Source organism: Dendrobates tinctorius, unplaced genomic scaffold, assembly GCF_039654945.1.
Source record: "Dendrobates tinctorius isolate UK_male_01 unplaced genomic scaffold, ASM3965494v1 ptg000226l, whole genome shotgun sequence".
In the NCBI taxonomy this organism is placed as follows: Eukaryota; Metazoa; Chordata; class Amphibia; order Anura; family Dendrobatidae; genus Dendrobates; species Dendrobates tinctorius.
This window is the reverse complement of record NW_027361893.1, coordinates 4044035-4058173: the sequence shown is the minus strand read 5'-3', so window position 1 is coordinate 4058173 and position 14139 is coordinate 4044035. Positions and strand designations below refer to the sequence as shown.

At 46.8% G+C, this 14139-nt stretch overlaps 1 protein-coding gene across 1 annotated transcript in view; it reads left to right on the top strand.

The window, feature by feature from the left end:
* LOC141059241 (uncharacterized) overlaps positions 1 to 13197 on the top strand; it is a 464918-nt gene extending 451721 nt beyond the window's left edge. The window contains exon 12 of the mRNA XM_073555541.1: positions 11559 to 13197. Within this exon, the coding sequence (XP_073411642.1) occupies positions 11559 to 13000 (1442 nt within the window). The 3' untranslated portion in view covers positions 13001 to 13197. The remainder of the gene's footprint in view (positions 1 to 11558) is intronic.
* The last annotated feature ends 942 nt before the right edge of the window (positions 13198 to 14139 follow it).

Genomic DNA, 14139 nt, shown 5'->3' with positions numbered 1-14139 from the left:
CGCTCCCAGGACTTGCAGTGCGTGGTCTTTTTTTGGCACAGTTGCAGATGACATTTGCTTTGTCAAATGCAAGCTGTGTCATCAGAAAGTGAAACGAGGGAAAAATGTGACCAACCTCAATACCACAAATATGTGGAAACATGTGCGTACCAAGCACGAGGTGGAGTTACACAGACACACTGAAGATGTAGGCCAACCTTCAGCAGCACCTACCACCTCTTTCAGCTCGTGTTGGGGCCTCTTCCTCCAGCTCTCACACAGCTGGTTCGGCTTCCTCACTGGAACGCCATGGAAGAACCACTGCCACTGTTGTCCAGAGACCCAGTGAAATTCCACCCACTGAACCACGTTCGCAGTCATCAACACACTCCCAGGCCACTCGCCAGCAATCGGTAGCACAGGCATGGGAGAAAAAGCGGCCATACTCGGCAAACCATCCCCGAGCACTGGCTCTGAATGCCGGCATTGCCAAACTACTGGCCCTTGAGATGCTGTCATTCAGGCTGGTGGAGACTGACACCTTCCGGAACTTTATGTCATTGGCAGTTCCACAATACAATGTGCCCAGCCGCTTTTATTTCAGCAGGCAAGCTGTCCCTGCCCTGCAAAAGCATGTGGAGGGAAAAATTAAAAATGCGCTACTAAATGCCGTCAGTAGCAAGGTCCACCTGACCACCGATGCGTGGACCAGTAGCCATGGACAGGGACGATACCTTTCCCTCACTGCCCATTGGGTCAATGTTGTGGAGCCTGGTACAGATCTGGAGAGTGGCTCTGTACATATTCTGCCAACTCCAAGGATTGCAGGAATGCAGTCTGTACATATTGAGTCCTCCTCCTACTCTAGTTCCTCGGAATCAGCACTGCATGAGCCTGTTAGGCCAGATATGAGCACAGGTGTGGCCAAACGTCAACAGGCCGTCCTTAAATTAATTTTTTTGGGGAATCGGAGCCACACAGCACAGGAGCTCTGGAATGCCATCAAGCAGGAGAGCGATGTGTGGCTTGTGCCAGCGAATCTCCAGCCAGGTTTGGTAGTGAGTGACAATGGCCGAAATCTAGTGGCAGCTCTGGGCCTAGGCAACCTCACTCACATACCATGTCTGGCACACGTGCTCAATTTGGTCGTGCAGAGCTTTCTGAGGGACTATCCGGATCTTGATGCACTGCTGCACAAGGTTCGCCTAGAGTGTGCTCACTTGCGGCGTTCCAGCATGGCAAGATCGCGCATTGCATCTCTGCAACGCCGATTCCGCCTGCCAGAACATCGCATCATATGTGACCTCCCCACCAGGTGGAATTCAACGTTACATATGTTGAAGCGGTTGTGTGAGCAGCAGGCAGCAGTAATGGAGTACCAGCTGCATCAGGCGCAAACAAGTCGCACTGTGCGCCGGACACACTTCACCACCACTGAGTGGGCCACTATGAGGGACATCTGCCAAGTTTTGCGTGCCTTCGATGACTCCACGCGGATGGCCAGTGCAGATGATGCACTAATCAGCATGACTGTCCCCCTCATCTGTCTGCTTCAAAAAACCTTACAAGCACTAAGTGAGGAAGTTTTTGAAGAGGTCGAGGATGAGCAGTCAGAAATGCCATCTGCTTCTGGCAAGTCTGCGCAACGTGCTTCCACACAAAGGCCCAGGCAGGGGACACTTAGTGAGGAGGATGACGAGGAGTCAATGGAGGAGGAGGAAGAACACATCTCTCCAGAGGAGGGAGGTACACAAGGCTCTAGTAGTCAGTGTGTACAGCGAGGGTGGGGTGATGCTGAGCAGGCAGAGATGCTGCCTCAAGCTGGGGACAGCGTTTCCGGTCCAGTTGGCAGTCTGCAGTGCTTGTTAAATGACCGCTGCATCGCCAACATTCTCCACACGGCTGATTATTGGGTGTACACCCTCCTAGATCCTCGCTACTGGGACAACTTACAAAGCATCATACCACAGTTGAACCAGGAGCGAAAAATGCGGGAGTACCAAGAAACACTTGTGCAGGCCATCATGTTCTCCATTCCCCCCACAAGTGGTGCTGGTAGTGCTTTTCAAAGCAGCCATGTGGGTAGAGGCAGTGGAGGAAGCTCTGCACAAAGAGGTAGCAGAGGCAGTGCCGCAGGACAAGGCAAGGCCAGTATGGCCCAAATGTGGAAAAGTTTTGTGGGACCGCCACAAACGGCTACACCATCACAGACGGCTCCAGTCAGCAGGAGGCAACGTTTCCGTCAGATGGTGACAGACTACTTGTCGTGCCCTGTTAGTGTTCTCCCAGACGGCTCTTCCCCGTTCAAGTATTGGGTCTCTAAGCTGGATACATGGCCAGAGCTTAGCCAGTATGCATTGGAGGTGCTGGCTTGCCCTGCTGCCAGTGTATTATCGGAACGTGTCTTTAGTGCTGCAGGTGGTGTGGTAACAGACCATCGCACGCGACTATCCGCCGATAATGTTGACCGGCTTACTTTTGTGAAAATGAACAAGGCCTGGATCTCACCTGAATTTGCCAGTCCTCTTCCAGAATAAATAATTGGCTGGCAACAGGATCCAGGTCTCCTGTTGTGTTCATGTTTCTATGACCTGAACTTTATTTCCTGGGCTACAGCAACGCCCGTTGTTGCTCAGAAGTGCTGTCCACACAGACAAAACACTCGCTCATGTGTAAGTGGGGTTCGGTAACGTCAGCTGATCCCCTGCTGTGTGTATGGCAAAGTGTCCTGCTCCCTCCACAGTCAAACAACCTCAGATTTACACCTGGCACCAAGTAGGCCTCGGCCTACTACCTGATTTTCCCTGGGCTCCGACACCGCCAGTTGGTGCTCAGAAGTGCTGTCCGCACAGACAAAACACTCGCTCAAGTGTAAGTGGGGTTCGGTAACGTCAGCTGATCCCCTGCTGTGTGTACAGCAAACTCTCCTGCTGCCTACAACTTCTGACTACCTCTGATTTAATATGTTCTCTGATTTGCCCTCTGTCTCCACTCTGTTTTGAGTATTTCCTCCGGCCTACAACACCGCCTGTTTCTGCTCTCAAGTGCCATCTGCACAATCCACACTTGTTCCTGTGGTACCTGGGTCCTGTAACATCTGCTCATCTCCAGAGTTGAGCACGGCAATGTCTCCTGCTTTGTCTACATTCCCACTACTTGTAGTGGAAATGTGGACAGAGCAGGAGACATTGCCTGACTCACCTCTAGGGAGAAGCTGCTGTTACAGAACCCCAGTAACACAGGAACAAGTGTGGGTTGTGCAGACGGCATTTCAGAGCAGCAACTGGCGTGGTTGGAAGCCAGAGGAAATACTCGAAACAGAGTGAAGACAGAGGCCTAATTGGAGTACGTTGACAGTTGGTAGTAGTCTAGAAACAATCGCAAACTGCCACCAAGTAGGCCTCGGCCTACTACCTGATTTTCCCTGGGCTCCGACACCGCCAGTTGGTGCTCAGAAGTGCTGTCCGCACAGACAAAACACTCGCTCATGTGTAAGTGGGGTTCAGTAACGTCAGCTGATCCCCTGCTGTGTGTATGGCAAAGTGTCCTGCTCCCTCCACAGTCAAACAAACTCTGATTTACACCTGGCTCCAAGTAGGCCTCGGCCTACTACCTGATTTTCTCTGGGCTCCGACACCGCCAGTTGGTGCTCGGAAGTGCTGTCCACACAGAAAAACACACTCGTTCATGTGAAAGTGGGGTTCGGTAACGTCAGCTGATCCCCTGCTGTGTGGAGGGCAAACTGCTGCTGCCTCCAAATTGTAACTACTTCAGATTTAAACATTCTCTGATTTGGCCTCTGTCTCTAGTATTTCCCCTGACCTCCAACACCGCCAGTTCCTGCTCACAGTTGCCGTCCACGCATTCCACACTTGTTCCTGGTGTTCTGTAACGTGAGCTGATCCCCCAATGTGTGTCCGGCACTGTCTCCTGCGCTGTCCACCTTCCCACTGCAAGTGGTGGGAATGTGGACAGAGCAGGAGACATTGGCAGACAAACATCAGGGGATCTGCTGACATTACAGAACACCAGTAACACAGGAACACGTGTGGATTGGGCAGACGGCTACTGTACGCATAAACTGGCGGTGTTGGTGGTCACGTGAAATCCTGGAAACAGAGTGGAGACAGATGCCTAATTGGAGCATGTTGACAGTCTGTTGTAGCCTACAAACAATCTAAAACTGCCACCAAGTAGGCCTCGGCCTGCACCCTGGTTCTCCCTGGGCTCCAACAACGCTAGTTGGTGCTCGGAAGTGCTGTCCACACAGAAAAACACACTCGTTCATGTGAAAGTGGGGGTCAGTAATGTCAGCTGATCCCCTGCTGTGTGGAGGGCAAAGTGTCCTGCTCCCTCCAAAGTCAAAATACCTCAGCTTTATACCTGGCTCCTAGTAGGCCTCGGCCTGCACCATGATTGTCCCTGGGTTCCAACAACGCTAGTTGGTGCTCGGAAGTGCTGTCCACACAGAAAAACACACTCGTTCATGTGAAAGTGGGGTTCGGTAACGTCAGCTGATCCCCTGCTGTGTGGAGGGCAAACTGCTGCTGCCTCCAAATTGTAACTACTTCAGATTTAAACATTCTCTGATTTGGCCTCTGTCTCCACTCTGTCTCTAGTATTTCCCCTGACCTCCAACACCGACAGTTCCTGCTCACAGTTGCCGTCCACGCATTCCACACGTGTTCCTGTGTTACTGGGGTTCTGTAACGTCAGCAGATCCCCCAATATGTGTCCGCCACTGTCTCCTGCGCTGTCCACCTTCCCACTGCAAGTGGTGGGAATGTGGACAGAGCAGGAGACATTGGCAGACAAACATCAGGGGATCTGCTGACATTACAGAACACCAGTAACACAGGAACACGTGTGGATTGGGCAGACGGCTACTGTACGCATAAACTGGCGGTGTTGGTGGTCACGTGAAATCCTGGAAACAGAGTGGAGACAGATGCCTAATTGGAGCATGTTGACAGTCTGTTGTAGCCTACAAACAATCTAAAACTGCCACCAAGTAGGCCTCGGCCTGCACCCTGGTTCTCCCTGGGCTCCAACAACGCTAGTTGGTGCTCGGAAGTGCTGTCCACACAGAAAAACACACTCGTTCATGTGAAAGTGGGGGTCAGTAATGTCAGCTGATCCCCTGCTGTGTGGAGGGCAAACTGCTGCTGCCTCCAAATTCAAACAACGTCTTATCTTAAACTGCCTCCAAGTAGGCCTCAGCCTACAAAATGACTATCCCTGGGCTCCAACATCGTCAGTTGTTGCTCGGAAGTGCTGTCCACACAGAAAAACACACTCGCTCATGTGAAAGTGGGGTTCGGTAACGTCAGCTGATCCCCTGCTGTGTGGAGGGCAAAGTGTCCTGCTCCCTCCAAAGTCAAAATACCTCAGCTTTATACCTGGCTCCTAGTAGGCCTCGGCCTGCACCATGATTGTCCCTGGGTTCCAACAACGCTAGTTGGTGCTCGGAAGTGCTGTCCACACAGAAAAACACACTCGTTCATGTGAAAGTGGGGTTCGGTAACGTCAGCTGATCCCCTGCTGTGTGGAGGGCAAACTGCTGCTGCCTCCAAATTGTAACTACTTCAGATTTAAACATTCTCTGATTTGGCCTCTGTCTCCACTCTGTCTCTAGTATTTCCCCTGACCTCCAACACCGACAGTTCCTGCTCACAGTTGCCGTCCACGCATTCCACACGTGTTCCTGTGTTACTGGGGTTCTGTAACGTCAGCAGATCCCCCAATATGTGTCCGCCACTGTCTCCTGCGCTGTCCACCTTCCCACTGCAAGCGGTGGGAATGTGGACAGAGCAGGAGACAGTGGCAGACACACATCAGGGGATCTGCTGATATTACAGAATCCCAGTAACACAGGAACATGTGTGGATTGGGCAGACGGCTTCTGTACGCATAAACTGGCGGTGTTGGTGGTCACGTGAAATCCTGGAAACAGAGTGGAGACAGATGCCTAATTGGAGCACGTTGACAGTCTGTTGTAGCCTACAAACAATCTAAAACTACCACCAAGTAGGCCTCAGCCTACACCATGATTGTCCCTGGGCTCCAACAACGCCAGTTGGTGCTCGGCAGTGTCTTTGGCACGGGTACTCCCTGTTGCCCAGCCTGGTTCCAGCACGCCTGCTGTTTCCGGGTAGTGTCAAGGTCACTATGCCACCAATCCGTTGTCCTGTCGTCTTGCGGCTGGGTTAGCCGACTCTACGGTGCCTGCAGTTTAGGTGACTCCTATGTGGCCGGCTTGCGGCCTGGCTACTTTGCTTTGAATGGGTACCTTCTGCTACCCACCCGGGTTCCAGCACTGTCTGCTGGTTCTCGCCAGAGCCTTTGGCCTAGGTGCCTCCATCTCGGTATCCGAGGTCCAGCACCGTCAGCTGGTCCTTGGTAGTGCTTTCTAGCACAGGTACCTCCTGCCTAGTAACCGTGGTCCAGCACCGTCAGCTGTTCCTCGGTAGTGCCATTGGCTCTTGTAGCTTTTGCTACCCATCTGGGTTCCAGCACCGTCAGCTGGTTCTCGGCAGTGTCTTTGGCAGGGTACTCCCTGTTGCCCAGCCTGTTTTCAGCACGCCTGCTGTTTCCGGGTAGTGTCAAGGTCACTATGCCACCAATCCGTTGTCCTGTCGTCTTGCGGCCGGGTTAGCCGACTCTACGGTGCCTGCAGTTTAGGTGACTCCTATGTGGGCTGCGGGAACTGGCACTGAAGGCTGGATCCGTAGTGCCAATGGGACATGGACCCCCTGTAGGACTGTGGGTTTCGGTAACCGGCCAGCTCGCGGCCTGGCTACTTTGCTTTGAATGGGTACCTTCTGCTACCCACCCGGGTTCCAGCACTGTCTGCTGGTTCTCGACAGAGCCTTTGGCCTAGGTGCCTCCATCTCGGTATCCGAAGTCCAGCACCGTCAGCTGGTCCTTGGTATTGCTTTTTAGCACAGGTACCTTCTGCTTAGTAACCGTGGTCCAGCACCGTCAGTTGGTCCTCGGTTGTGCCATTGGCTCTTGTTCCTTCTGCTACCCATCCGGGTGCCAGCACTGTCTGCTGGTTCTCGCCACAGCCTTTGGCCTAGGTGCCTCCATCTCGGTATCCGAGGTCCAGCACCGTCAGCTGGTCCTTGGTAGTGCTTTTTAGCACAGGTACCTTCTGCTTAGTAACCGTGGTCCAGCACCGTCAGTTGGTCCTCGGTAGTGCCATTGGCTCTTGTTCCTTCTGCTACCCATCCGGGTGCCAGCACTGTCTGCTGGTTCTCACCAGTTTCTCAGCCTTCTTGTACCTTCTGCTACATTTCCAAGATCAAGCTTTTTGAAATTGTCTTTGGTAATCCTTATTGATCTCCATGACGACGACCCTGATGACGATGACCCTGAAGATCACACCAAAGAAGACCAGAAATATGACCCTAAATAATAAGACCAAGAGGACAAAGAACATGAAGCCAACCACCAAGATACAGAACAAAAGACAGAAGAAGCAAAAGCAGAAGAAGCAAAAGCAGAAGAAGCAAAAGCAGAAGACTAAAAATCAGCATAGAAGAAATCAAAATTATAAGCAGAAGAAGACTAAGCAGTAAATGGTGGTGAGTCCGTTCCTCCTCGTGGTGCCCCTGGAAAATGCCTGCTGCTGCAGGCCAAACTGAACGCGGACAAATCCTGTTGTAAATCTTTAGTGACAGGCAGAACGTAAGGTGTAATCTTATAACTTTTATAGATAAGTACTACAGGAATGCCTGTCACCATAAGAAAATGAAGACCAAGAAGAATAGGAAGAAGATGAAGAAATAGCATATTAAAATTGATAATAGCTGAATAAGAAGAATATGAAGAATGGGAAAAAAAAATTAATGGGAAGAAGATGAATAAGGTGAAGAAAAAGTTGATGAAAAAAATGCTACTGCTGCGGATCATGAAGGAGAAAGTGTGGGAGAAGTACAAAAGAACGTGAAGAGCATGGAAGTTGTGAAACATACATATCTGACAAAATATAAAAAAGGTTAACATAGTCAATATCTTTTTAACTCCGAACGTACTGAAAAAAAAAAATTGGAATTGATGCTATGCGATGTGATTTGAATAAACCACTATGCTTTTAATGTCTCCTCCACCTCCCACAATACATTCTACATGATTCTTATTTGTTTTCAATTATGTAGAATTAGCCAACAAAGAAATAAAGGGCTTTTTTTAATTCCGATACCGGAAGTCCCATTGACTTGAATGGGACTTCCGGTATCGGAATCGGCGATACCCGATATTTTTTTCGTATCGAGCGATACCATCCGATACGATATTTTTGGGTATCGAACGGTATCGCTCAACACTAATGACAACACAAAAAGCTGGGAAGCCATAACACCATATTTAAAAGAATTCAGAAGGTGAACACAACAGCTCATAGCAAGGACAGTGTAGGACACACTGAAATAAAGGTACAAACCAAAGAGGACAAGCAGTGCAAAAAAGTCCAAGTAGTCAAATGGTAAAATTACCAAAACTTTATTAATGAACCAAGCAAAATAGACAATGTAGCTAAAAAGTGACATGTAGACAAGCAGCAGCGTGATGGTGCACAGAGCCCAAAGATAAACTCAAATGAGTATAGACCTATGCCAACAGCTTTTATGAAAAGTATGGGGAATGTCCCAAGCTGGCCAGTAAAGAGTGATAGTATACATCATATCACAACCAAATGAACATAATAAACTGGATAAACCACACACCAGGATAGGGAGGGGGGCACCGTACACCCACGCCGCTGACCCCGATGCGCGTTTCGGATAGAAGTTCCTTCCTCAGGGGGCGTGTGAATGTACAAACGCGTATTCTATTTAAAGCTATCATGCATATGTACAGTTGTGGCCAAAAGTATTGACACCCCTGCAATTCTGTCAGATAATACTCAGTTTTTTCCTGAAAATGATTGCAAACACAAATTCTTTGGTATTATTACCTTCATTTAATTTGTCTTAAATGACAAAACACAAAAAGAATTGTCCTAAAGCCAAATTGGATATAATTCAACACACAACATAAAAAAGAGGGTGGACAAAAGTATTGGCACTGTTTGAAAAATCATGTGATGCTTCTCTAATTTGTGTAATTAACAGCACCTGTAACTTACCTGTGGCACCTAACAGGTGTTGGCAATAACTAAATCACACTTGCAGCCAGTTGACATGGATTAAAGTTGACTCAACCTCTGTCCTGTGTCCTTGTGTGTACCACATTGAGCATGGAGAAAAGAAAGAAGACCAAAGAACTGTCTGAGGACTTGAGAAACCAAATTGTGAGAAGCATGAGCAATCTCAAGGCTACAAGTCCATCTCCAAAGACCTGAATGTTCCTGTGTCTACCGTGCGCAGTGTCATCAAGAAGTTTAAAGCCCATGGCACTGTGGCTAACCTCCCTAGATGTGGATGGAAAAGAAAAATTGACAAGAGAATTCAACGCAAGATTTTGCGGATGTTGGATAAAGAACCTCGACTAATATCCAAACAAGTTCAAGCTGCCCTGCAGTCCGAGGGTACAACATCGTCAACCCGTACTATCCGTCGGCATCTGAATGAAAAGGGACTGTATGGTAGGAGACCCAAGAAGACCCCACTTCTTACCCCGAGACATAAAAAAGCCAGGCTGGAGTTTGCCAAAACTTACCCAAAAAAGCCTAGAATGTTTTAGAGAATGTTCTCTGGTCAGATGAGACAAAAGTAGAGCTTTTTGGGCAAAGGCATCAACATAGAGTTTACAGGAGGAAAAAAGAGGCATTCAAAGGAAAGAACACGGTCCCTACAGTCAAACATGGCGGAGGTTCCCTGATGTTTTGGGGTTGCTTTGCTGCCTCTGGCACTGGACTGCTTGACCGTGTGCATGGCATTATGAAGTCTGAAGACTACCAACAAATTTTGCAGCATAATGTAGGGCCCAGTGTGAGAAAGCTGGGTCTCCCTCAGAGGTCATGGGTCTTCCAGCAGGACAATGACCCAAAACACACTTCAAAAAGCACTGGAAAATGGTTTGAGAGAAAGCACTGGAGACTTCTAAGGTGGCCAGCAATGAGTCCAGACCTGAATCCCATAGAACACCTGTGGAGAGATCTAAAAATGGCAGTTTGGAGAAGGCACCCTTCAAATATCAGGGACCTGGAGCAGTTTGCCAAAGAAGATTGGTCTAAAGTTCCAGCAGAGCATTGTAAGAAACTCATTGATGGTTACCGGAAGTGGTTGGTCGCAGTTATTTTGGCTAAAGGTTGTGCAACCAAGTATTAGGCTGAGGGTGCCAATACGTTTGTCTGGCCCATTTTTGGAGTTTTGTGTGAAATGATCAATGTTTTGCTTTTTGCTTCATTCTCTTTTGTGTTTTTTCATTTAAGACAAATTAAATGAAGATAATAATACAAAAGAATTTGTGTTTGCAATCATTTTCAGGAAGAAACTGAGTATTATCTGACAGAACTGCAGGGGTGTCAATACTTTTGGCCACAACTGTATGGACAAATGAGAAAGCGGCATAGAAAGGATCAGCCCCGCTCCCCCCTGCGCCACCGCAATTGCCAGTAGGTCCAGTCCAACCCCCCTGGCCACAACCGCCAGCTTCCTTCAATATGCATGAGCTTTCGTAGAATAGGGTGCTATCCAATTGGCTGGATCAGGGAGCAGATTAATTCATATGGTCAGCACATACACCCATACTGCCAGACTGGTTGGTACTACTTGACCCAGGCACCCTAATCTTAGTGGCTGAATCGAGCCTATGTCGTACAGAGTTTCTGGTTCCAACGTCTACTCCATTACCAGCAGATCCCAGAAGAGATGTGACACACCATCTGCAGAAGCCTTAATGTGACAAAATTTCAGAAAATCAGAGCTGTAGAAATCAACATAAAATGAATCCATTTTGGAAATTATAACCCTCAGAGAACTAATCTTTTGGAGTACTGACTATTTTTGATCCCACAGGTACCTTCCGGAAATTAGCACACAGTGGATGTGGGAGAAAAAAATTGCAAATATACATTTACCCAACACATAGTGCTCTGATTGTGCTCCAGGTGACTCATGCACCGTAAATTAAGTGGGTTCTTCTCACTATAGTAATGCCAAATACATGTGGTATGGGTAGACTGAAAGGCTCGGAAGCGAGGGGGAAATTTGACTTTGGGAGAGTGGTTATTGCTGTATTGGTTAATGAAAGCCATGTTGCTTTTCAAGAGCCTTTGAGCCACTAATAATGTGGAAACCTCTGTTTTTCCACTGACAGAGGATGAACCTGAGGGGGGACTTGTTTTTTGTTAGATGAATAGAAGTTTTTATTGGTATTATGTTCGTCAACATAATATTTCTTTGTGTTTTTTTTTGTTCCATATTTTGGGAGGCAGAATGAACAAACAGTTGAACACCAGGCTCTACTGGTTCATCCTATGAGATTTTCTATTAGACTGTGAACTGTCATTGTCTTGGTGAAGAATTCAATATTTTTACATAACTTGCCATTTTTACAGACATTTTTAGTAGAAATGTTAAATGACATTCAAAGATATGTTATTCAAAAATAATAATTGGTTAATATCTTAGCAGATGACTGTACCAGGAGATCAGAGGGACAGCTGACATCTTCAATTTTTAAATCTGATGATCTTGAGATCCCACAGGATACAATTGAAGTGAAAGCCAATACTCCAGATATACCATCATCCCTTCACAGCAAAGATCTCTCATCTGATCCTTTGAAACAGGTCTTGTCTTCTGATCCATTAGCGACAACTAAGGAAAATCCGAGTAAAGAAATAAACATTAAAAACAGAAATACTCCTAAACCAAAGAAGCCATTTTCATGTTCAGAATATGGAGACAGTTTTCCCATCGAAAAGTCTTTTCTTAAACATCCAATAATTCACACAGTGGAGAAAAGATTTTCTTGTTCCAAGTGTGGGAAATGCTTTAAGCACAAATCACATCTTGTTATACACCAAAGAACCCACACAGGGAAGAAACCTTTTTCCTGTTCAGAATGTAGGAAATGTTTTAACCTTAAAGCGCATCTTGATTGCCACCTGAGAACCCACACAGGGGAAAAGTCTTTTCCATGTTCAGTATGTGGGAAATGTTTTACACAGAATTCAGATCTGGTTAAGCACCAGAAAACTCACACAGGGGTAAAGCCTTTTCCATGTTCAGAATGTGGGAAATATTTTAACGAGAAATCAGCTTTGGTTAACCACCAGAGAACTCACACAGGGAAGAAGCCTTTTTCATGTTCAGAATGTGGGAAATGTTTTAAACAGAAAAGCATTCTTGTTGTACACCAAAGGACCCACACAGGGGAGAAGCCTTTTTCCTGTTCAGAATGTGGGACGTGTTTTACACAGAAATCAGATTTGGTTAAGCACCAGAGAACTCACACAGGGGTAAAGCTGTTTTCATGTTCAGAATGTGGTAAATGTTTTAACCGGAAAGCGCATCTTGATAGCCACCTGAGAACCCACACAGGGGAAAAGCCTTTTCCATGTTCAGAATGTGAGAAATGTTTTACACAGAAATCAGATTTGGTTAAGCACCAGAAAACTCACACAGGGGAGAAGCTGTTTTCATGTTCAGAATGTAGGAAATGTTTTAACCGGAAAGCGCATCTTGATTGCCACCTGAGAACCCACACAGGGGAGAAGCCTTTTCCATGTTCAGAATGTGGGAAATGTTTTAACGAGAAATCAGCTTTGCTTAAGCACCAGAGAACTCACACAGGGAAGAAGCCTTTTTCCTGTTCAGAATGTGGGAAATGTTTTAAACAGAAATGCAATCTTGTTGTACACGAAAGGACCCACACAGGGGAGAAGCCTTTTTCATGTTCAGAATGTGGGAAATGTTTTAACGAGAAATCACATTTGGTTAAGCACCAGAGAACCCATACAGGGGAGAAGCCTTTTTCATGTTCAGAATGTGGGAAATGTTTTGCACAGAAATCACATTTGGTTAACCACCAGAGAACCCATACAGGGGAGAAGCCTTTTCCATGTTCATAATGTAGGAAATGTTTTGCGCTAAAATCAACTCTTTAACATCAGAAAAGTCACAAAGGGGGTGGAGCCTTTTTCATGTTCAGAATGTTGGAAATGCTTTAACCAAAAAGTGTATTTATTAAAGGGGTTGTCCATTACTAGGACAACCCCTTGTCATTTTTCATGTTTGGCCTATTTCAAATAAAAATATTCATACTCCCTTTCCGTGCCAGTGCCGTTCCAGTGGTCTTGACAGTAACGTTCCTGGGGCTCATGTGAGGTTGTTACAAAATCAGCACTGGCTTCAGTGTTCCTGCCTTTGGATGTATTGAACATCAACAAGAAGCTAGGGCCACCGCTGCGAGTCTCTCGCATGAAAACCTGGCACTGCCGCCGACACTCGGACCGGAGCGTGTATTTCTATGCAGGCACACGCTCCGGTCCGAGTGCCAGCGGCAGCGCCAGGTTTTCATGCGAGAGAATCATGCGAGTCTCTCTCAAGTGAGTATGAGCCCTTAGTCCTATTGTTTGATATGTCGAAAAGTGGAGACAGTAAACCAGGCTTAAGAACGCACTTGCTTTTGAAACGCATTTGGTATTCTATTAGTCTTTTCCCTATGTTCCCTAAATACATTTTTACTACATGTTTCAACCAAGAAAGAAAAAAAAGACTTTTGGATATGACTATAGTTTTTAAATAATTTTAAACATGTCTTGGGTTTGTAGAGTAGAAACTGCATTAATCTTTCCATTTCAAGTGAGTAGGGATTGTCAAAGTAGTGGACATCTCCTTTAAACATCAAAAATCCCACACAGAGAGAAACCATCATCATATATACAGTAGAGAGTGAAATATAAATTACTAGAAAATCGTATTTTGTTGACCGTCAAAAATATCTCAGACGGGGAGACTCTACATATGTTATTGACAAATTGTATAAAAAACATAACAGTCATACAATTAAATAAGAAAGGATAATTACTAGGGATGAGTGAACGTGCTCAGTGATACTCTGATATCACTTGAGTATCTGGGTGCTTGGAAATACTCGGTGAGCATTAGCCGTTGCTCGGATTTGAAGTTCGAATCCCCACTCTACATGTTTGGTGTCTGTTACACAGCTAATAAACATGCAGGGGATTGCCTGCCAGTCACTAATGCC